The sequence below is a fragment of the Calypte anna genome, chromosome Z (genome assembly GCF_003957555.1).
Source record: "Calypte anna isolate BGI_N300 chromosome Z, bCalAnn1_v1.p, whole genome shotgun sequence".
NCBI lineage: Eukaryota > Metazoa > Chordata > Aves > Apodiformes > Trochilidae > Calypte > Calypte anna.
The window spans coordinates 993,240-1,017,462 of record NC_044274.1 but is presented as its reverse complement, the minus strand read 5'-3'; the positions used below and the strand labels follow the sequence as shown (position 1 = coordinate 1,017,462).

The 24,223-nt window shown below is 49.0% G+C and overlaps 1 protein-coding gene across 11 annotated transcripts in view; it reads right to left on the bottom strand.

Moving 5' to 3' along the window:
- The window catches only part of TCF4 (transcription factor 4), a 223,918-nt gene that overhangs the window by 30,292 nt on the left and 169,403 nt on the right, over window positions 1–24,223 (bottom strand). For all 11 annotated transcript variants that reach the window (XM_030467039.1, XM_030467040.1, XM_030467042.1 and 8 more), the window contains 3 exons: window positions 12,660–12,765; window positions 10,540–10,673; window positions 7,393–7,525 (listed from right to left, as the gene is read on the bottom strand). In XM_030467039.1, coding sequence (XP_030322899.1) covers window positions 7,393–7,525; window positions 10,540–10,673; window positions 12,660–12,765 — 373 coding nt within the window. The remainder of the gene's footprint in view (window positions 1–7,392; window positions 7,526–10,539; window positions 10,674–12,659; window positions 12,766–24,223) is intronic.

The following is a 24,223-nucleotide window of genomic DNA, read 5'->3' as shown; positions in this document are numbered from 1 at the left end:
GGTGGCTACTGAGCACCAGGCCCAGCTGGGGCTGGATCTGAGCTGCAGGCTGCAAACCCCTGGGGTGGAAGGAGAGGACACATGGGCACTTCCAAGGTGCTGGGTTTGGGTTTTCCAGGACAAAACGAGCAAAAGGAGGGAACTGGAGCACCATCTGCATGGAAGACCAGGATAAACATAAGCAGACATCTTCTGGAAATGTTTTCAAAGGCTGAGCAAGGACAGGATGAGCTCTGAAAAAGCTTGGGTGTCCAGAACAGCACCCAGAATGGAATAAAATGGATGTGAAAAGCAAGAATTGTTCAGACTAGGCTGGGCCAGGGATTAAGGAAGAAGAAGCAGGGAAGAAGGATTGCAGCCCAGCCCAGCTGGCATCACATTTGTCACCCTGCACCAGGAGTAATCTGATGAAATCCACAGCCAGGGTTCCTCCAGCAGCCCCATAAATCTTCCTGGCAGGGGAATTTGCAAGGTAACGTGTGGGGCCAGTGCCAAAACCTGGCTGAAGGAACTCAGGAAGATCTGAGAATCGTGGGATTGGTTTGGTTGGAAAAGCTCTTGAAGATCATCAAATCCAACTGGTAACCCAGCACTGCCAAGGGGTCCATGGATCTGCTTCAGGATCAGCAGGGTAGGGGCTCAGGCTGCCTAAAGCAGCATCCTGGCACCTTTGGGTACAACCAATCCTCAAGTGGTTTTCTAAAAAGCAATAAATTTTAAAAAGTAGAATGCAGAACAGATATGGATTCTACCTAAATAAAAAGCTTCCATCACATGCAAGAAATGTTCTTCCACTTCCCTTCATTATTTGGAAGACAACCACAGGTTGTACAGCTTGAGCAAGATGGGGGATCTCAGGCAAGTCTTGAATCCAAGTGATATAAAAACCTTAAGAGCAATTTCAACAACTTCAAAAGCCATTATTGAAAGCTTTTTCATCAGAAATAGGCACAATAAGTAGCTGGTAGTAACTGGAGAATTCAAGGAAAAAAAAGGGGGAGCATAAGAAATGCTATAGGGATTATATTCATCTGCCTTGCCATGGGACAGATGATGTTTTACAAAGGATTAGTCAGAAAAAAATCAGCTCCAAGAGCAGTGTCAGTGTAAAAGCTTTAAAATAAATCAATTAAAAGAAATAAAGAAGAACCAAATGATGTTTCTAAGAGCTCCCAAGAAACTCAAAGCTGTCCAGCTTCTAATTGCAGTGTGAAACTGACTGCTTGGACCAACCTAGAAGGTAAAAAAATACTAAAAAAATCAATACTGAAAATAAATTCTGTGAATTTAAGAGCCACCAGATTTTAGATCTTGTCTCCTAGGAAAGGTAAGAAAGCAGCTGTGATAAATAATGCCCCATCACACAGCCAACAGCACTTTTTGTGGAGGAAAACATGTCATGCAAACCTAATTTCTTTCAAAACCATGCTGAGCCCATCAGTGCAGAAGGTGCAGTGAGCAGAACAGATTTGTTCTCCAAAAGCCACCTCCTGAAGGCTCCTACAGCCCCTAAACTTATCATAGAATCATAGAATTGGCTGGGTTGGAAGGGAGCTCAGAGCTCATCAAGTCCAACCCTTGATCCACTCCCCCCGTGGTTCCCAGCCCATGGCACTCAGTGCCACATCCAGGCTCTTTGGAAAGATCTCCAGACACGGAGAATCCACTACTTCCCTGGGCAGCCCATTCCAAGGGCTGATCACCCTCTCCAGAAAGAAATTCTTTCTCAGCTCCAACCTAAACCTCCCCTGGCACAACTTGAGACCCTTTGTGCCCTCTTGTCTTGCTGAGAGTTGCCTGGGAAAAGAGCCCAACCCCCCCCTGGCTCCAACCTCCTTTCAGGGAGTTGCAGAGAGTGATGAGGTCTCCCCTGAGCCTCCTCTTCTCCAGCCTCAACACCCCCAGCTCCCTCAGCCCTTCCTTCCTCCCAGGAATTCTGCTGGATCCCTTCCCAGCCTCCTTGCTCTTCTCTGCACCTGCTCCAGCACCTCAAGCTCCTTCCTGAGGGACTTGCTGAGGGGCCCAGAACTGGACCCAGGACTCAAGCTGTGGCCTCCCCAGGGCTGAGTACAGGGGCAGAATCCCTTCCCTGGACCTGCTGGCCACGCTCTTCCTCAGCCAGCCCAGGATGCCATTGGCCTTCTTGGCCACCTGGCCACACTGCTGCCTCCTCTTCAGCTTCAGCTCCCAGCCTGGAGCTCCCCAGGGGCTTCTTGTGGCCAAAGTGCAGGACCCGGCCCTTGGAATCTTCAACCTCATCCCCTTGGGATCAGCCCAACTCTCCGGTCTCTCCAGGTCCCTCTGCAGAGCCCTCCTGCCTTCCAGCTGATCCACACTTCCCCCCAGCTTAGTGTCAGCTGGGAATTTGCTGAGGATGGACTCAATGCCCTCCTCTAAATCCTCCCTCAAGATATTAAACAGCACTGGGCCCAACACTGATCCCTGGGGGACACCACTAGTGACCGGCCGCCATTTTGATGCAGCCCCGTTCAGCACCACTCTCTGGGCCCGGCCCTCCAGCCAGTTCCTAACCCAGCACAGAGTGCTCCTGGCTGAGCCATGGCCTGACAGCTTTTCCAGGAGAATCCTAGGGGAGACGGTGTCAAAGGCCTTGCTGAAGTCCAAAGTGGTGGCCTTGGCAGTGCTGGGTTCACGGTTGGACTTGATAATTTTAAAGGTGTTTTCCACCCAAAATGATGCTGAGTTTCTATAAAGTGTGGTAAGGTAACAGGGGAGTGAGGATATTCTTGCAGATTAAGAAGTGATTAAAGAGCAAAAGTACTCCAGCAGGAATTAATAATTAGCTTTATACAGGAGGAGAATTACAGCAAATTCCCAGTTGTGCAGATCTGTACTGCTCAACATCCTCAGCCCTGGCCTAGGAGGAGATGTGCTATACACTGAGGTTGGGATGTTTGGCAAGATCCTGGGTCAGGAAAAGAAAATATAAAGTTCTGTGTAAAGAGCAGCTCCCATAACATGAACGTGCAGAGCAATAAATGCCATATGTATATAAAACCCAGCAGGCAGCAAATAATGAGGGAAAAAAAAAAGAGCCTCATGCCATAAATACACAAAATCTCCATTACCTAACAGCTGTCCAGACAGAGGACAAAACCTACAGCTAGAGAGAGAACCTGAGCTGATGGTTAAGCAGCAAAATCAGCTCCTCACTGCCCCAAAGAAACCCCAACAATGAGCAAAGACTGGGAAAAGAGGGAAGACAAGCCAGGAGCTCCTTATGTCCTTCCAGGGATCCATGGCACAACTGTATTTTGAGTAGGGAGCAAAGATCTGGAAGTCCATCAAGAAAGAGCAGCAATGCCTCTGGAAAAGAAGTCAGGAAGAGCAGAGAGTGGTTCCTTTAGAGGATGGAAGATGTGGATTCTCCTGCTTGGAAAAGGGACCACAGCAGTGATGGGGCATGGCACAGGCTGCTTAAACCCAAAGACATGGGAAAATATCCTCTGTGGTTGCTTTGTCTTTATATTCCTCCCAAGAAAGTCCTTAGAATCTTTCCTGGAGAGAGGACCATGGCAGAGATGAGCTCTGGGTCTGAATCATCATAGAATCATAGAATCCTTGGGGTTGGAAGGGACCTCGAAAGATCATCTAGTCCAACCCCCCCTGCCAGAGCAGGGCCACCTAGAGTACCTCGCATAGGAACGTGTCCAGGTGGGTTTTGAATGTCTCCAGTGAAGGAGACTCCACGACCCCCCTGGGCAGCCTGTTCCAGGGCTCTGTCACCCTTACAGGAAAAAAATGTTTCCGGATATTCAACTTGAACCTCCTGTGCTCCAATTTACACCCATTACCCCTTGTCCTATCACTGGTCACCACTGAGAAGAGCCTAACTCCATCTCCCTGACACTCACCCCTTACATGTTTGAAAACATTGATGAGGTCACCCCTCAGTCTCCTTTTCTCCAAACTAAAGAGACCCAGCTCCCTCAGCCTTTCCTCATAAGGGAGATGTTCCACTCCCTTCATCATCTTAGTAGCTCTGCGCTGGACTCTTTCAAGCACTTCCCTGTCCTTCTTGAACTGAGGGGCCCAGAACTGGACACAATACTCCAGGTGCGGCCTCACCAATGCAGAATAGAGGGGGAGGAGAACCTCTCTTGACCTACTAACCACCCCCTTTCTAATGCACCCCAGGATGCCATTGGCCTTCTTGGCCACAAGGGCACATTGCTGGCTCATGGTCATCCTCTTGTCAACCAGGACCCCCAGGTCTCTTTCACCTCCACTGCTCTCCAGCAGGTCAGCCCCCAACCTATACTGGGCCATCGTGTTGTTCTTCCCCAAATGCAAAACTCTACACTTCCCCTTGTTGAATTTCATCATGTTTCTCCCTGCCCAACTCTCCAGCCTGTCTAAGTCTCTCTGAATGGCAGCACAGCCTTCTGGTGTGTCAGCCACTCCTCCCAGCTTAGTGTCATCAGCAAACTTGCTGAGGGTACATTCTATACCCTCATCCAAGTCGTTGATGAAGATATTGAACAACACCGGTCCCGGTACCGACCCCTGAGGGACTCCACTAGTCACACACCTCCAACCAGATTCTGCCCCATTGACTACAACTCTCTGACTCCTTCCTTTCAACCAGTAACAAGGAAAGATGTTTTTAGGTTCTTCTGCAAAAAACCAACCACAAGGAAATCTGGAGGGGCACTGAGGTCCCTCTAAGACATCTCTGCAGTGACCTTCAAGGGAATGAAGGAGCCAAACCCAGGCTTCTGGGAAGTTTTCAGTCACTTAACTCCACAAGTGCTGGCTGAGGCAAGAGGAAGAGGACACCTGATGGAAAGAGGTCAGTGAAGTCCATCTCAGCAGAGCAGCTACTGAGTGCTAAGCCAGATGGACCCCCCCTCTTTTTATCTACCTACCCATGTCTTGATTTCCTCAACCTAAAGTCTGAATGTATTTATTATTTGAGAACACAGGAGCCTGGATTTGGCTTTCCCACTGGAGATGGCTTCACTGCCAAATTTTGGCAGGCTGGAGAAAATTCCAGACAACTCAGGGAGAGGGGACTGCTGAAGCTGTCACTTCAACTTCTGAGCTGCTCCCAGGCTACAAATGTGCTGAAGCCCTGGTGAAAGGCTGCAACCTTTTGATGGATTGATTCAAAGTGGCTTGAGGGGTGTGTTTATTGTTCTTGTTAATCTCCTCAAACTTGCTCAGCATGTTTCGGCACAGAACAATTCTGCCAAGGGAGGGGATGATGAAGTGCAGCCTTTTCACATCCTTCTGCTGGGATTCTGAGTGTAAATCTTCAGATTATTGACTTAAACTTCCAGGAATCTGTATCGCAGTGAGTATAATTATATATCTAGCAAAGCAGCTGAGTTGTAACCCATAGAAAGGAGCCTTCCAGTAAAGAATTCCAGCCAGATTTTGATATGTTTAACTTCTCCTACAACCTCCTGCTGCTCTGATGGAAGAGAGCTTTCTGAAACAGCAGCCTGGAAATTGTGTTTCTATCTTAGGGAGAGTGGAAAAACTTGCAGCATCTCAGTATTCCCATCTCCTCAAATGATGAGGAAGTGACATTGCTGGATAAAAGTCACATTCTTCTTCTGCTGTGTGACAGTTCAGCACCCTCCTGGAACTGGAAGCTTAAGAACCTTGTAAAATACACAGCCCAGTGTTATGTGGCTGCTGGGGTAATAAAATTCCTGTGAAACCAGTGCCTCAAAGGGGAAATGCACATCATGTTTCTCCTGGCAAAGCTGCACGTCCCAGTGCCTGATGTCACACAAACAACATGTCAGGAGAAGTGAAAGCAGGGAATGGGATTAATCCGTGGAGCAGAAGGAGCTGACAGACCCACAACAGGTTCTTTAAACACTGCACCTCTTTGGCCCTTGGAAAATCAAAAGCCAACCCTTCAGCATAAAATTAACCACTGCCAATGCACTCCTGGAATTCCCTGGAAGGGTTTGCTCCTTCCTGACGTTCAGTGGGTTGGGTTAGATGACTTTTAGAGGTCCCCTTCATCCCAAACTGCTGTGTCCTCTCCCAGGGCCTGGGATGGAGGCTCCCAGCTGGCTCAGGAAAATCAGAATGCCCAGACTTCAGGCTTTAGGAGGAAAACAGGACTTGCATCCAAGAAATACTTGGGTAACCCTCAGTTCAGCTGCAGCCCAACTTGTTGAATATTTAGAGCTGCTAAAAAAAACCCCAAACCCTGCCTGTTTTCATGGCTGCTCTTCTGATTCACACGTGGGGATTTTTCAGGAGATGAATCCAGCTGAAAATCTGGATGATGTTTTTTCCCATGGGGAATTTAGGTGCTTTCTCTCCCAGAGGCACAAGGGCAGGAGGCTGCATTTTCACTCCCACCCATTTCCAGCCTCTGTGAGGGTTTTTGCATCCCAAAATGTTATCTGCAAGGTTTCAGCATGCCTGGTGGACAGACAGCTGAGTTAAGTTTGGTGCTATTAAACTTCTTTCGAGTGCTTTTCCTCCGTGGCACACAGAAGTGTAAAGGAAGAACTCTCCATGGAAGGGGAAGATTGAGCACAGAAAGGCTCTCCTGAAACAGGATACGTTTTTCTCAGACAGTGACAAATGAAGAAGAGCCTGTATTTAGTTTCTCCTTTGTTCAGGGGCCTTGACAAAGATGATGCCCATGTGTTAATGCCTGAACCCACCCTCCATTCTTACTGCATTAGTCCTGCTCGCAGCCGTTCGAGGCAGAATCCTGTGTGTAATCCAAACCATGTGTCCAGCGATGTGTTCCTGATTTACCAATTATTTAATTTGCTTTATTTGCTCCGTGAGATACCAGCAAAGCCATATTTTTTGATTTCCTGAGTATTGCCAAATATTTAAGGGCAGAGAGGTATGCTCTTCATTTACACTCGGTGACATCAGAGAGTCCCTTGCAGGGCCACGCTTCCCCCACACCATGTGGCAAGAACTGCAGGGAAAAAGGGGGGTGATACAGAAGTAGCACTTCACATGGCCCTGCAGGTGATTAAATCCCTAAAGAGAACAAACTTCCAAACCAGTGGGATGGGGCACTGAGCTGCTGCAGCACCTTCCAGCCTAACTCTGAAGCAAAGGGCTGTGCTGTGATTATATTTAATTCATAAAAAGAAGTAGCAGTGGTAAAAGACATGAGCAAAGGAGGTGAAGGTCACTATAATGCCCTTTTTGCCACAAAATTCTTGCTCCTTCTGCAATACCCTTATTGCCACAGAATTCTTGCTCCTTCTGCACCACTCAGAAGGGATGAAGGATGTACCAGCAAGCGGATGGAGGCACCACCAAATCACCCTCCACCTGGATCCCAGCTCTTTGGCTCCAGCAGGGTGCTCTGCTGGGAGAGGAGAGGAGAGGGAAGGGGAGAGGCTGGAGGAGCAGCACCCATCCCCAACTCACCCATGATGCTGTCTGTCCCGTTGGCAGGAGGGGTGCAAGAAGAGGCGCTGTAGTGATTCGTGCCACTGCGGTGGAAGGTGGACATCGGAGGAAGACTGGAGTTGATGTCTGCTGAGGAGTGTGATGGGTAGCTCTGGGGGGGTAAAAACCACAAAACAAAGATTAATAAATAAATAAAAATAAAATAAAATCATAAAAAAAAAAGTATTTTGACTCTTGAGACCACGGAAGGCAGAAGGGTGCTCACACTGCCCCCATACTGCGTCAATAGAGAACGCAGCCCTGAGACAAAGCCAGGGGCATCTTTTTCTGCTCTAAAATGGCATCTTCTGGAGGAGACACAGCTTACACCTCTCTGCTATGGACAATATCCACCTTGGATGGCTCGTAACTGGTGACAGAGGTGTAATGAGAAGAAGTTAAGAAAGGAAAGTTAGGTGATGTATCAAGCAAACCTTTTTGAGAGGGACAGCTGCTGCCTGGAGATGCCTTCTGAGGGAAGGAGTAGAAACCCCAGATTGCTTTTGACATCAAACCCAATTTCTGTGCAAAGCTGAGATCACAGCCCGTGCCATAAGGAAACACCCTGGCAGCCCAGGTGAGCAACTGGATCCATTTTCCCTCCCTGACAATCAGAGATGTGATGGATCAAGCAATCAGAACTCATTTCTTCTTGATCAGTACAAGTCACTGTGGGCAGACACACCCCAGGCCATGTCCCTTGTGTGTCTGTCACAGCCTTGTCCCCACCTAAAAGGACCTGCAGAAGACCTCCAGGTTTTTGAGGCTGGGATTAAAGCCTCCTGTGAAACATGGGTCAGAACATGACCATCTCTGCACTCCTGGGGTGGCTCGGGGATGCTGGCTGAAAACATCCTTCCCTTCCTTCCTACTATTTCATTACTTTCAAAGGATTTCTTGTAATTAAGTGCAAAGTAACTGAATACTGGAAAGTTATCTCCAAAAAAATGTAAACAACAACACCCTAATCTATTTTTTTTTATCCCTGGAAAAACGACCATCAACTCTGACTAAAGTCTGAATAATGGTTTCAAGCTTTGACTCATTCTGAACCACTCCAGGACTGCAGTCCCAAACCAATGGGACTCCCAACCCAGTGGCCCAGAGAAAGGGATTTCTCAGGCAATGGGGAAAAAAACAGGAAAAAACTTGAGTTCTGGGGCCAAGGGTCTGCAGGCAGTGACTCCATCTCCTGTGGCTGTTCCGTGGCACGTATCAAAGTGCTGCTCTGGGATTCTCTCATCTCTCAGGGGGAGCCCTCAAAGCACTCTGGGCAAATATTTTCAGGAAAAGCATGGGATCTGAAGAGAGGTTGGGGGAGAACTGTTCCCTGTATTCCAGGCATCTAATTAGGAAACCCTTGATATGCCTGAGAAAAAAAAGACAAATGAATAAACAACAGCTTTTCTCTCTCCTCCTTTTGCTGTCTGCATTTTCTCTCCAGGTCACCCAGAAGTTAAGGACATTTGCAGGGAACCAAACTGGAATTATTTAAACTTTCCTCAAGGAGCTGACCACAAAGTGCTGAACTCTCCCTGATGCTCCTGCAGAAACTCTGGGGGAAGTATTTAAAGCACCACTGCCTCCCTTCTGGTACCTGAATTAGAGAAGGCTCTGCCAGTACAGACATACATAAAAAATCATTATCATGAACATCATTAGCACCAAGCACCTGCAACTTGGACTGGTACCAGTGGTCCTGACTCTCTGGAATTTAGGATCAATATAATAACATAAAAACCACTGTGGCATTTAGGTGGATCAGCCCTGCAAAACCATTTTAGCTCTTCAGAAAACTCCCCTTTCCATGTGACAAACCCAAGAAATTCAGAACCAGGGTGAGCTGACTTGCTCAGGAAGGCTCTCCTAGCTCTCCTTTGAGCTGATGCCACAAAAAAGCCACCTAACTGTGAGAAATGAGTATCAGTGTAGATAACAAATTAGATTAAATTGGGTTTTAAAAGTTCCACTCCATTTTAATTCTACGTGCTTGTCACTTCAGAGCAGTGTTAAGTTTTCTTAGTGCCTTAATTATGCCTTTTATAAGGACATGATTAAGCAGTTTTGGAGGCAATTCCTTTTGCTTTGGACTCCCTATTAATATCACCCAGCACTGTGCTCCCCTCGTTACATGGGAGACTTTGGAGATTTGTTTTGCAAATTAATTTCCAGTTTGCAGGAGTGACTTTAAATCTCCTCAGTCCTCAGAAATGGTTCTTCAAGGCTTGCCAGCAATGGGTTCTTTCCTCCCTGAAACCCAGCACTCCTCATTACTCTGCTTTTTTTCATGGTCTTTGAGAAGGGGAAGTAAAGGCAGAGAGTAAAAAACCAGGGCTTGGAATATTTCACCCATTTTGAGACAAACGACTTCCCTTTGGCTGCCTGCTCATTCCTTTCAATCTGGCTTAAAAACCAAACCAAACCAAACAAACCTGAAATGATTATGGAGAAATAATGCTGGGTTCCATCACTTCAGCCACGATATTAGGAGATTATCCCCTAAACTGTGCTGAGATCAAGTTTAATTCCTATTTTATTCTCTTCCAATACAATAGATGGACTCGGTCCCAGTGACTTCCCCCTGCTAGGGATCAGGATGTACTGGAGAAAATAAAACAAACTTCCTTTTTTTTCTTTTTTTTATAGAGCAGCAAATTGATGGTTATCTCCAGCAAAGGAGACTGAGTGCCACCAACTAGAAACACCAAAAAGCTCCAGCTGATGGCAGGCTGACATCCTCAGGATGAGCAGGCATCCTCAGGATGAGCCCAACCCTTGTCCTGCAGCATCACCTGAAGGAACAGGACTCTGGGCAATATTTTTCCCCCCTTTCCATCCCTCAGTTCCACTGGGAGAGGTTCTGTAGGGAGGTGGGGATCTGCAGTGGGACTGCAGGGAGGGTGAAGCTGTGGCAGGATCTCAGCATCCACATCCAGCCCTGGGGGCTTCCCACTCTCAGCTCCCAGCTTTCCAGGCCACATTCCCTGAGATTTCCCCAGCTCAGAGCTGGGAACACACGATGGTTGGAAACTGTTTTAGCAGCACACCTCCAGACATGCCCAGGGTGTCACTGGGATGTGATGCCCAGCACCCATCACCCCCCTCTATCCCCCCTTTTTCCCTTACCAAGCGGTCGTGGGGGTGCAGGCTGCAGTAGCTGCTGGATTGGGGGATGTGGGAAGAGTTGCCCAGCATTCCCCCATAGCCAGGCTGGTTCATCCCACTGGAGGAGCTCCACGGGTCACTGCTGTGGTGGCCATCTGTAAGAGAGGAGGGGAACACCACTGGCCACCAGTGCCAGAGCCTGCTGGCCCCCTGGCTTTGTGCCCTGCCAAACCCCACCCGGGTTCCTGGTCCACATCACTTGGGCTTCCAAGTTTCTTGCTCCTTTCTTCCTGCTTTGCCACCATAAACCCCAAGTATATAAAGTCCTCTTTTAACAAAGAGACACTGAAATAAAGTACAGTGAAGCCTACAGAACAAGGGTGGTCTCATCTGACTTGGTAAATGATGAGATAACTCCTCAACTTTGAATGTTTCCACAGCCAGGAAGTTTTCTAAGATATTTCATCATTGCCTTATTTTTTGTTTGCTTGTTTAAAAAGGAATTAGCAAGGTTCTTACAGTTTTCTCCTGGGGATTCCCTACTTTTGTGTCTCATCACCTCCTCCTTCATCCCTGGGGCCACCTCACTGCCCAGAGCACCCAAGAGCAGGAAAAGGGCTCCCCAAATGTTACCAAGTGAAGTAGTTGGCTGCATTTAACTAAACACACTGAAATGGAACTGTAATAGTGCAGTGAAATGCATCTTCTACTGGAATAATGCCAGGGAGTTAACAACAAATGATAATAATTAAAAAAGGTAACTTTTCCATACCAACCAAAGCCCTGGAAGATGGGCTGGGAAAGCTGTCAGCTTTTTCAAACTACAGGAGTTGCTCTGAGAAAAAAATGACTGCCTCTGACCTACAGCCCCTGCCTCTTGAAAGAGCCTGGCAGCAGCAGCAGCCCTCCCAGCATCACCTTCCCAGGGCTGTTTGAACAGTCACTTAATGCAGATTGATGTCTTCAATCCGAATCTGCCAGAAGATAACATTTCAAACTGCAGGCTGGCTGAGCACTACAAAGGGTAAATATTTGATATCATTAGAGGCCTATTAATCCCCAGCTTTACAACTCCATAGGAGTTGCAGAGCAGGTTGCTCTTTGGGTGCTATTTATTCATGGCTTAAGCCAAGAGCATCCTTTTCTTTCCACTCGTGGTCTCTACGTCCCCCCCCCACTCCTCTGGAAATGGTCCCAAAGAGCAGATTTTCCTAAAGGAAACCCAGACCTGAGCATCCTTGGATGAAGAGCCAGAGATGTGGTGGAGGTGACCTGGTCACCTTTAGACAGGGACCCTAAGGATGCTTGAGCAGCACTCAGGGTGTGGGGGACTCAAAAGTGGGTGAATTATTTTATTTTTTTTCCCCTAAGAGTGTGAATTGGGAAGTGGATGTGTAGATATATTAATAATAATATCCAGCCCTGCAGTATTTTAGCCTCTCAGTCCTGCTGCTTAAAGAGAATCCCTTACCCTTTACTTAGCCTAAAGCAGAGTGTATGTAGAAGCATTTAAAAGCTAATTATTTTGCCCTAATTAGGAAAAAAATGAGTACTCTAACTGTGTGTGGGGCTTTCCAAACTGGAGGAACCTGATTTACTAAGTTAGACCAAATGTTTTTGTACTCATTGCAAGAAACACAACGTGGTGGCAGTGAATGGATGAGAACTGTGATTAACCCATCCTCAAAGGAAGAGAAAAGGGGTTTCTTTTTATAAAGGTGGCTCTAATCCCACATCCTCATATATGGACAGAGTTGTAGCACTAGAGACTTGACATCTTCCCCATTAACATGAATAAAAAAATGCACAAACACCCTGCACAGCTTTGTTTAGTGTATGCATTATATACATCCATATGCTGGGGAAAAAAACAAACCCCAAAACCTGCTTCAAACCCCAAAACCTGCTTCAAGAACCTAAGATAAAAGGCTGGGAAGTTTTTCATTATGCTGCTTCCCTGCAGGATCAAACCAAGAGGAATAATGGTCAAAGGTAGACGTTCAGCTCTTCATTTCCATGAGAATCTTACAGCCCAGGAGATGATCTTTCCAGCCTGTCTTGACTCCAGATAAACCACCAAAAAACAAGCAGAGGGAAAACCGTATGCAGGAGAGATTTTCCTTTTGAAAGCCCCACCTTACCTTGCATGAAGAAGGAGCTGGGAAAAGTGCTGGCTGCTGGTTTTGAGGATGGATAACCTGGTGAATCCCTATTGTAGTCGGCAGTGCTTGCTGACGGGGCATAAACCTAAGGGAAAAAAAAAAAAAAAAGACTCATTTAGTATGCCTTTAGCAAGGAGCAGGGAAGAAATATTGAGTTTTTACCTTGCTGGGTATAAATCAGGGCACAGCACCACATAATTCTTCTCTGAGAACACAAAAAGCCCTCAGTATCCGTGTGACTGGAAAATAAATGTGAAGCTTCAAAAGCAACCTCCAGCCTGACATGTTCCAGCTTTAAACAAGGGTATTTGCAAGGTATTTGTCAAGCTATGTATTTCTGTAAATAAAATGAACCAACAGATGTACATATGTTCTTCCTAGAGCATTGCAGAGCTTAAAATAAACAGGAACTCAAACCAATGCTGCTTTTCTCCTGTGAAAGGCTACAGACTTCAGAACAAAAAGGAAAGCACTGCAGGGAAGCGAAAAACTTCATTTCCCAAAGTTAAAAACACAACAAGAAAAAAAAAAGAAAAGAAATTAAGAGAAAGCAGCACTATCAAGAAGACTGAAAATTACAACCATATCTTGGGATATTAAATTCCCATGGATCAAGCTCTTTCCAGAAACGCTTGAAAGGCCGATTCAAAACCTGGAGCTCTACGAGACCACCAACACAGCCTGTGGACACATCAGGGGAAAAAAAAAAACCAACAAAACCTCCTCCTTTCTTAGGACTTTATTATATTTGTCTGTGCAACAAACTCGGCGCATGTGCCAAAACCCCTCGGTCGCTTTGATTTGTTTGCTGCTCCACCAGAGCCTTTCGGAAAAACATCCCTTGGATTTCTTCAGTTCAACCAGGACAGCGTTTAAAAGCAAAACTGAAAAAAAAAAAATTAAAAAAATTCCCCCCCCTAAGCAGCTGATAAGGGTAATTTATTATTATTATTTCAGTGCAGCTTCTTCCCTCTGCCCATGCGCTCGCTCCCGGCTCCTCTGCGCTTTGTTGCTGCGCTGGAGGTGCCTCTCTCCAGATGGTCAGGAAGACTGAAGCACTGTCATCTCCTTGATGAAAATGGATACCTTCCTGCCTCCATTTTGAAGCAGGCAGCAGATCACAAAATTGGCACGACGCCTGCTCTCCCATGTTTCCAGGTCACAGCCAAAGGGAAGAGAAATCCACCGCCCAAGCCCGGCCGCTGGTGGGGCTGGGAAGAGCCTCCTTGTCCTCTGCCCCTCTCCCCATAGCCAGGGGGCTTCTGCCCTTCAAAAAAAAGCCCCAGAAAGCCAAAACAACACCCAAAATCAAAATCAGGGAGAGAAATGCTGAGGGATATGGAATAAATCCCCCGAGCAAGGAGTGGGGCTGCAGGTTGGAGCTCCCTGGGGTCTGTGAGCCTGAGCATCACCTACATGGGCAGGGCCATTGCAAATCAAAGCCAAAAGTTTCTGGTTTGTTTGGTTTGCTATTTTTATTTTTTTTTTAAGAATACGGAGCCTTCTGCCTCAATTGAGACCAAGGTGAGCTTGGGGTGCTCTAATGGGAAGTGCAGACCCAGCCAGGAGTGAGTCCCAAGAACCCCTGAATGGTTTGGGTTGGAAGGGACCTCAAAGCTCATCCATTCCAAACCCTTTCCCATGGGCAGGGACACCTCCCACCAGCCCAGGTTGCTCCAAGCCCCATCCAACCTTTCCTGAGACACTTCCAGGGATGGGGCAGCCACAGCTTCTCTGGGAAACCTGGCACAGGGGCTCAGCACCCTCACCCCAAAGAATTTCTTCCTAATATTCAGCCTAAATCTCCCCTCTTCCAGGCTTTTCACTGGGCACCAGTGTCCCAGCAAGGGACTGGGGGTCCTGCTGCTCCAGAATCAGTCCCTGGGCAGGGCAGGCACCAGCTGTGCCAGCCCAAAGTGTTCCTTTAGCACCTCCAGCATCACCATTTTCAGGGTGCTGAGTGATGCACAAAGCAAGCTGGTGTGGGATGGGAGCACTGGTTTCAGCCTGGAGCCAAGGGGAAAGTCCATCCTGATGTCAGAACCTTGCAAAGATGGGTGCTGTGATTTAGGTAAAGGAGGGGAAGTCAGGGACACAGGCAAGAAAATCCTGGGAGAGGGGATGAAGGAGGAACATTGGTCTGTGGGAGGGTAAGGGGACCCCAAACACCCCTTCCCAATCCTCCCTTCTCCCACGGCAGCTCCCACACCACCTTCACAAACAATTTATCCAACCCTTGCAGTTATCAGGGAACAACCTGGGGAAATTCAGACCTCTGAAGGGCAGGAATACAGCAAGATTACAGATGGACTGAAAAAAGATGAAGACAAACCCTCTCTGAGCATCCCCGCTCCCTCCCCTGCCCCAGGACACCCAGGACAGGGAGGGTCCCTCTTGGCCACCTCTCTCCCCCCAGACAGGCTTCCCCCCAGCCCCTCATGACCAGGTATTTCCATTCAGCTCAACCTGAGCTCCTTTTTTCTCCCTGTCTTCCTGCTCCCCCCCATCCCAGCTGCTTTCAGACCCAGCTCAACCCAAGTTCAGCCCGGAAAGGGCCCCTTCCCGCCGACGGAAATTTGGCTTTGCACCTCCATACCTGCAGAGCCCGAGCTGGAAAGGTCTAACAGCTCCCTGTACACACCATAAAGAAAACCAGGATGGATTTTATGCCTCTTGCTGACTTCTTCCCTAATTTATGAGTTCCCTTCACCTCGCTGCCTGCTCTCAAACCCAACGGTACAGCCATGGGGTCGGTGTCTCCGAGGCTGCCGTTTCCTCCCTCCCCAGCTCACCCTGAGAAAGCTCGGTCAGAAAACACTTAGAACAACCCAAACTAGAGCGGACTGCAACAAATTCACCCCAAACCAACAAATTCCACCCTTGCTGGAAGCCAAGGAGCCAGATGGAGTCGCCCAAGCAGAGGTGAGACCCTGCCCCTGGGTCCCACCTGCCCGCATCCTCCCTGCCAGCAAGAGGGGAGGCACCAGGCTGAGGGGGTCAGACACTTTGGGGAATATTTTTTTTTTTCCTGTCCTTAGCAGTTGTATAAAATGCTGTCTGAGGCTTTAGCATGGACCAGCCCGGGCTCTCCTGGGTGAGTAGGGAAGGAAAGGAAAGGAAAGGAAAGCACCAGGAGGAGCAGGGGAGGGCGGAGGGAGGCTGGCGGTCATGAGACGATGGAAAAAGAAGCCAAAATAAATGCCAGCTTAGGAAGTGTCATGTAACTGGGTGGAATTCTTCCTTGCTAAAGACAGATCCTTGATTTATCCTTCTGTTGGCTTTGCAGCTGAATTTTCACACTGTGAAAGCCACTGGGTTGAAGGAAATTAACTCTTTTTGCTGTGACAGGTGCAGTCACAGGAAGAATTTTATGAGATACAGGGTACCTTATTTCTTTAAAAACCACCCCAACTTTGTATTTCCTAAATAAGTGTCACTCTTTCAACATAAATATTCATTATTTTCAGGTTTTTACCACAGTGACATTCTCATGTTATCACGACATGAGCTAAGAGCACGCATGGAACTTCCCCTCCTGTTAAAACATGCAGAAGTTTCCAGATTTTTTTCCCTCCCCATCACTGGGGTTGCAACAGGCAATAAAGACACTGTAGGGTTATGGAGCAGATCATCCTCAGTGCAATCACACAGCACCTGCAGGATGGGCAAGGGATCAGACCCAGCCAGCACGGGGTTAGGAAGGGCAGGTCCTGTCTGAGCAACCTGAGCTCCTTTTATCATCGGGTGACTGCCTGGGGGATGAGGGGAAGGCTGTGGATGTGGTCTGCCTGGACTTCAGCAAAGCCTTTGGACAGCGTCTCCCCTAGGATTCTCCTGGAAAAGCTGTCAGGCCATGGCTCAGCCAGGAGCACTCTGTGCTGGGTTAGGAACTGGCTGGAGGGCCGGGCCCAGAGAGTGGTGCTGAACGGGGCTGCATCAAAATGGCGGCCGGTCACTAGTGGTGTCCCCCAGGGATCAGTGTTGGGCCCAGTGCTGTTTAATATCTTTATCGACGACCTAGACGAAGGAATTGAGTCCATCATCAGCAAATTCACAGATGACACCAAGCTGGGGGGAAGTGTGAACCAACTCGAAGGCAGGAGGGCTCTGCAGAGGGACCTGGACAGACTGGAGAGCTGGGCCGATTCCAACGGGATGAGGTTCAACAAGGCCAAGTGCCGGGTCCTGCACTTTGGCCACAACAACCCCATGCAGCGCTACAGGCTGGGGACAGAGTGGCTGGAGAGCAGCCAGGCAGAAAGGGAGCTGGGAGTCTGCATTGACAAGAAACTGAACATGAGCCAGCAGTGTGCCCAGGTGGCCAAGAAGGCCAATGGCATCCTGGCCTGGATCAGAAACAGCGTCACCAGCAGGTCCAGGGAGGTGATTCTGCCCCTGTACTCAGCGCTGGTGAGGCCACACCTCGAGTACTGTGTCCAGGTCTGGGCCCCTCAGTTTAAGAAGGATGTAGAGGTCCTGGAACAGGTCCAAAGGAGGGCAACCAGGCTGGTGAAGGGACTCGAGCACAGGCCCTATGAGGAGAGGCTGAGAGAGCTGGGGCTGTTCAGCCTGAAGAAGAGGAGGCTCAGGGGAGACCTCATTGCTGTCTACAACTCCCTGAAAGGAGGCTGTAGCGAGGTGGGAACTGGACTCTTTTCACAGACGACCTTCAACAAGACAAGAGGACACAGTCTTAAGTTGTGCCAGGGGAGGTTTAGGTTAGATATTAGAAAGAATTTCTTCACGGAGAGGGTGATCAGGCTATGGAATGGACTGCCCGGTGAGGTGGTAGATTCTCCGTCCCTGGAGACATTTAAAAAAAGACTGGATGTGGCACTCAGTGCCATGGTCTAGCAACTGCTCCGGTGGGTCAAGGGTTGGACTAGATGATCTCTGAGGTCCCTTCCAACCCGGCTAATTCTATGATTCTATGATTCTATGAACAATATTCTGCCTTTTTGTCACTCTGCCCCAAAGCAATGCCCCCCAAAAAGCAAGAAGTGGATTAGTTAATCCCATTAATCATCTATCCAAAAATGTTTGCCAGGCAGTTTTCCAAAAAAAGGAATAACCCCTTTTAAATAGAGATAAATTATTGTTCTTGTTGATAAAGAAAACAGCCCAATAACTTGATCCAGAAGAGTGAAAGTCAAATAAAATGGTAATATGCTGCCTACAAAAAAGGCAAAAGAGAGTAAACCACAGATGTGTACAAGTGACTTTCTGATTCGACAGAAAAGATATTCTAGATTTCAAGATGTTAATATTCTGAAAAGAGAGCCTGAATTTAGAAAATCACTCTGACTCATGCTGGGAGGTTTGAAGAGATGATGAATAATGATCTGGGAAAAACACACCATTCTGTAACAAGACACCATGAAAAAAAAGTCTCACAATATTGCCATTTTTGGGAGCCTGCCTGCAAGCTCCAAACACCTTTCCTTCTTCAACATCCAGGGGAAAGTTTGCTGTCCTGGGAACACATTTCCATTCATTTTGTCAGAATTTAAGAGATTTGCTTTGTGCTGTCCCAACACCTCCAGCCAAGCCAGGATCAGCATCCCTGGATGCTCAGGGAATGCATGGACCAACCTCTTGCTCGCTGCCCCTGGGGATCTTAGGGATCCAGACTCCACCAAATAAAGCATAAACAACCTTCAAATGCTACTTCCATCAGCTACTGGGTGAACTGGAGGTGTGCTGGGAGGGACTGAGAAGGACAAACCCCAGCTCTGGGGGTCAGGGATGTGGCCACCCCTTGCAGACCCACCACAGTCTCCCCATTGCAGGTGCTTGGGAACCCATCCTGAGCAAGGGGATGTGAGAGATTGGGTTTTCCCCTTCCCTCTTGCCTCCTCTCCTCAAGTTCCTTCACCTCTCCTCCTCTCTCAGGCACCAGCTCTACTATTGATAGCAAATTCCAAGTTTCCCCTCATACTGAAACGTGGGATGCTCCTGTGCAAGGCAGGATGGATGGGAGGACATCCCTCCAGTTTAGTGACTGTACCAGTGTAATGGGGCTTGGGCAGCCCCATCCTGGCCTTCCATGGAAGGCAAAATTAGGAATTATCTTCAACCTGGCACAAAGTTAAAGCCCAGGCTGGAAAACACACCCGTGATGGAGAGCAGTACACCAAGCAAGCCACTCGAATAGGTACCTGCTCTAAGGAAACGTTTGTGAAGAGAATAAACCCATCAATCAGCAGTCCAGAGACTTTAAAATCCACGGCGAAACTCCTTGAAAATGAAGATCTCAAAGAGGACATTTATTAAATTATAAGTGCATTACCAAATGGCAAAGCGTCCTGGCTATCAGAGCTGTCAGGAGGAATAAACCTGCTCGCTGGAACAAGCTGTTCTGCATTAGCAGATGTCAGCTTTGCAGAGAGGGAAGGAAAAACTCTTTGAAGGCAGCAGCTGACCAAGCAAGCAGACAGAGCTGGCTGCAGGAGCCCCTCGGAGCCCCCCCAGTCCTCCCAGTACCTCTTGCTAACTGGCCCGACCACCCGTGAGCCTATTTGTGCACCCAGGTGGCACAGTTTGCTTGGGCACAACATGGTTCCCGTTGGCACTGGGATGAGGATGTTCCTCAGGAAGGTTGCCTGGTGCCTCAGCATCCCTGGAAGTGCCCATGGAAGGGAGACCTCCTGGTTCTCTGCAACCCCCTGAGAGGTTAGAGCCAGGGCTGAGCATGGCTTCTTCCCAAGGAAACAGTGATGGGACAAGAGGAACGGCCTCAAGTTGTGCCAGGGGAGGTTTAGCTTGGATATTAGGAATAATTTCTCCCTGGAAAAGGTTGGCAGGGTCTGGAGTCCCCATCATTCCTGGAGGGATTTCCAAGGCCTGGAGATGTGGTGCTGAGGGCCATGGGGCAGTGGTGGCCTTGGCAGTGCTGGGTTAAGGGTTGGAGTTGATGCTCTCCAAGGTTTTTTTCCAAGCCCAAGGATTGTGTGACTCTCTGCAGAGCCTGATGAGATCCCTCCAAGTGGAACTGTGCTCAGAGCCACTCCAGACCCAAGTGCAGAGGCTGCAGAGCTCAGGGTGGCACAGCAAGCTCAGGCCCCCATGGGGACAGGTGGCATCTCCTAACCCTCCACTGAGCCTTTAGGGGAGGTTTAGGTTGGAGCTGGGGAACAATTTCTCCCTGGCAAGGGTTGGCAGGGCCTGGAGTCCCCATCATTCCTGGAGGGGACACAAATCCATGGAATTGTGGTGCTGAGGGCCATGGGGCAGTGGTGGCCTTGGCAGGGCTGGGTTAAGGCTTGGATTTGATGGCTTTTTGAAACCAGAACAATTCTATCCATGTTTTAGGTGAGAGCCTGGCAGATGGTGCCTGCCAAGGATGGCACTGCCCTGAGCTGGAGCAGGGGACAAGCTGGTGAAACAGCAGGGTCGCCAGCCAGAGCATGCAGAGAGAAGCATTCTTCCCAGAAACACTAAAAAAAAAAAAAAAGAAGTAACAAAAATAAAATAAAATAAAATAAAACCCACTATTCCTTCCTTTACAAGCACGGGAAGGACACACTCAGCTGCTGCTCTCGCTCCTCCTAGCTCTGCCACCAGACCAGAGACAGCTCTGCCAGGCTGGGGAAGATTTTCCCCAGCTTTGTGTGAAAAAAAACCTTGTAATTTCTGTACTTTAATATGTGTGAGGAGCAGCCCCCCCCCCCCCATCCTTTCCACAGGCTGACCTGTTCCAGGTTTCCAGCAGAAGGGAGGGAGGGCACTTTTCAAGCCGCCGGTCCCTAATTCCAGCCACATGTTGCAGGGGGTGAGCAAAGGAGGGGAGGGAAGGGGGGGGTGAAGAGGAAGAGGAGCGGGGGCTGATGAAAAGCCCATCCCAGGCTGGGCTGGAAGGGTCCGGAAGGAAAACCCACCCACCTCACCCCGCGTTTCTTCTATCAACCTGCAATTGGAGCAATCCAAACCAGATGTCGGCTCTTCCAGATCTTTCTCTCAGGACAAACACGCCAAGGGCCCGGGGCCTGGCGTTGCCATCAAAATCCTAATTGAGACCAGATGAGCCCCAAGCCAGCAGAGCACATGTGAAATCCCCCCCAAAACCCCCCCTCCTGCCTCGGGAGAGGGATGGGGTTGCAGGTCCCGCTGAGCCGCTAAGTGCACGCAGCACCGTGAAAAACAAGTGTAGGCGGCCGGGGCAACCACCTGCACGGCCCTGCTAGCCCAGATGGGGATGCCCAGGGCTAGCAGCAAAGCTTGGCTAGCAGAGTGGGTGACAGGGACAGGGGGAGGCTGTCCCCAGACACCCATCCCTCCTCCATGGCATCCGCCTTTCCCCGGTGCTGGTTCTGCGGCAGCGCCGCATCCCGCACTGAAAATCCCGACCGTGGGGCTCAGCAGCAGGTCTGGCCCCGCTGTTACCTCCTCTCCTGCTGCTGGCATTCAGCAAAATCCTTCTCAGGCTCGTTGCCTGCAGCCTCACACCTCTCCCTGGAGGTTTGGTACCTGGGGGTGGGGGGCACGGATGCGCTCGGGTCTCCTGCACGGGCAAAACGTCCCCAAATGTTCCCTCCTGCAGCAGCCCAAGCACCTCACTGCCCCTCTGTTACCTCCTGCTGGCACAAACCATCGGGTAGGAACTTGCAAAGACTGATGGCAACTCCAAAGCCACCACCAAGTGCCAGCTTTCCAAACCACAGCTCACTTGGAGGTGAAACCCTACAGCTGGGACCGAGCCACCTCTCTGCTGCTCACCAGTTATTCTGCCACCAAAAGCCACCCAGAGCTCAGCATCCCCCAAACATTTGCTGCCTGACTTCTTTTTCCCCTCATCCCACCCCATACGATCCTCTAAGTCCACAGATCCTGTTCCCTTAAAATGTCTTCCAGATGGGACTGCTGAATGCTGCATCTCGTCAACGCCCAAAGTTAAAAAGCGGTCAACTAAATTAGAGACAAAAAAAAATAAAAAATAAAAAATAAAAAAAAAATAAAAATTACAACATTATGTCATCCCCACGCAATGATACACAGGCTACAAAAGCAACAACAACATAAATAGACCCGGAGATTTTCTATTCAGACTCTTGATTTCTTGCTGCCATTTCTCTGTCTCACGCAGATTGTCCCAGATGCTTCCTGAAGCAGAAGGAGAGCAAAGACCAAGCCTGGTGATGGCCAAACCCCCCCAGCTGATGGCCACCAAATGGTCCAGCCAAGGCACAACTGTTTCCAAGAGGCAGGAGAAGGAGAACCTCAAGGAGAGGCTAAGGAGGGGCTGGGAGATGGTCACATATGGCATGAGAAAGCCCCAGAAAGAACCTAAGAAATGAGAGGGCAATTTAATAGGAATGGGCCATAGTGACAGGCCCAGCAGAAAGGCTTCAGGGATTTTCTAATGAGCATTTGATGGAAGGGATAAAGCAAAGGGGGATGCTCGGGATCATTGGGGTCACCAGTGGTGGAAGCTGTAGGATCAGAGAGCAGTGTCAGCCACCAAACCTCTGGCACATCTGGGTGACACACAGCTGGGCATGGCTTTGTCACCTGGAGCTTCTGTCCTTTCTTTTTTTTAAAGCCAGCAGGTTGGGATGTGAACATGGGAGGATCCCAGGGACAGGAGCAGGGGAGGCTTTGGGACCCAGAGACCAGCCCTGAGAGCACTCTGGGCTTGGGTGATGCTCCAAGACATGGGGCTGTTGTCCCCAGCCCTGCTGGTGTTTGGAGAATGCCCAGAAAGACACAGCAGCACAGAAGATACAGCAGAGGCTGTGGAGCAAGGAAATCCCAAATATTGGAGACATTGACTCCAAGAAAACCCACGAGGAGCAGGAGACTAAAGAGTGGAGGGGAAGAGTTGACAAACTTACCCAGTTTGGGCAAACCAAGGTGCTGCCCTCAAGGTGAGCACTTGCTACAGCAACCTTGGCATGGTGGGACTCAGGAAAGGACCCTGAGGATGCAGAGGACAAGAGGAAGGAGCAGGAGAGACATTTCCAAGAGAAGCCAGAGAGAAAACTGAGACGGAGTGGGAAGAAGAAAGGACAAAGAAGCAGGGGTGGGACCGGAGAGATGGGACAAAATGAAAAAACTTCAGCCAGCTTCCTGCCATCCCCAGGATTTCAACAGTTGCAGATGCTCAGCAAGGCAGAACCAGTAAGGAGGGAGCAGAGGGAAAAGAGTGGGGAAAACAGAAAGAAAATTGTTGATGAAAAGAACAAAGGTGCCACGTGGCCGAGTTCCAGGGGCAGTTTCTATACGTGGATTCTCACTCACGTTCCACCTAAATAAGCCTTTCTTTTTTCCAGTAAAGGAGTTCCCAGAAGGAACTATTTCCTGCACTTTCCTCCTTTTGGGGAGCTGCAGATCTTACTTCCTTTTCTCTGCTGCATTTACTGAGAACCATTTTGTGTTGGGGTTGTTTTCCTTTTCTAATTGTCTCTGCTCTGTTTACAAATACATGCAGAGACAGTGAATGTATCAGACATCTGCCCACATTTCCCTCTCAAATCTCTCCACAAGAAAAGAGCCTTCATTTTGCAGTCTTCGACTGTTTCCGGTCATTATCTACCTAGCCCAGTGGGATTAAAGAATTTAAAGCAGATACAAGCATTAATTAGACCATATCTGTTTGCCACCCCAGCTCCTGGGATGCACACCCAGCACTGCACCTTCTCTGGGGACATTCATCTCCAAAGCTGACTGCAGGGCCACGATGTCCATCAGCTGGGAAAGAGGGGACCAAAGTGGGTGGAAGCTGAGCTGGGATGACCCAAAGGAAGTTGTGCTTCACCAGAGAGTGCCATGGATGGAAATATCCCTGGTTAGGACTAAAGCTGATGGAGGAAATTGGCTACAAACTGCTTCTTACCATCAGGAACCTGCTGCCCCAGCTCCAGCCCAGGCTGGTGGCAGCAGAGAATCACAGACCAGAAGCACAGAACCACTGAGGTTGGAAAAGACCTTTAGGATAATGGGATCATAGAATGGTTTGGGTTGGAAGGGACCTTAATGTCCACCAAATCCCAAAGCCCCTACACCATGGGCAGGGATACCTCCCACCCCCAGTTGCTCCATGCCCCATCCAAGCTGCCCATAAACATTTCCAGGGATGGAGCAGCCAAAGCTTCCCTGGGCAACCAAAGATCACTGAGTCCAACCTAACACTGCCAAGGCCACCACTAACCCCTGTCCCAGAGTGCCACATCTGTGTCCCTTGTCCAGAGAGGTGGGTGCTGGGCAAACTGGGATTCTGCCCAGTCCCCTCCGTGAAGAACTCTAGGGTACTGGGTGTTCAACCAACTCAAGTGGAAAGGAAGGCTTCAGTGATGGGCCCAGAGAAGGTTTGGCTTTTAGAAAGAGGTTGGTTCTGCTCCAAAGCCACTGCCTGAGCCTCCTCTTGGCTCAAGAATCCCAAGCTGTGCCCTCTGCAGAACGCCGGGAAGGGGGTGACAGCGGCTTCAGGTGGCGAGACACAATAAAAACAATGAGGAAAGAAAATGTTTGCTTTTTCTGTCAGCAGAGATGTCAGTACCCATTAATAAATCTATCTGCTAAATCTACTCTTATTCATGTGGGACATC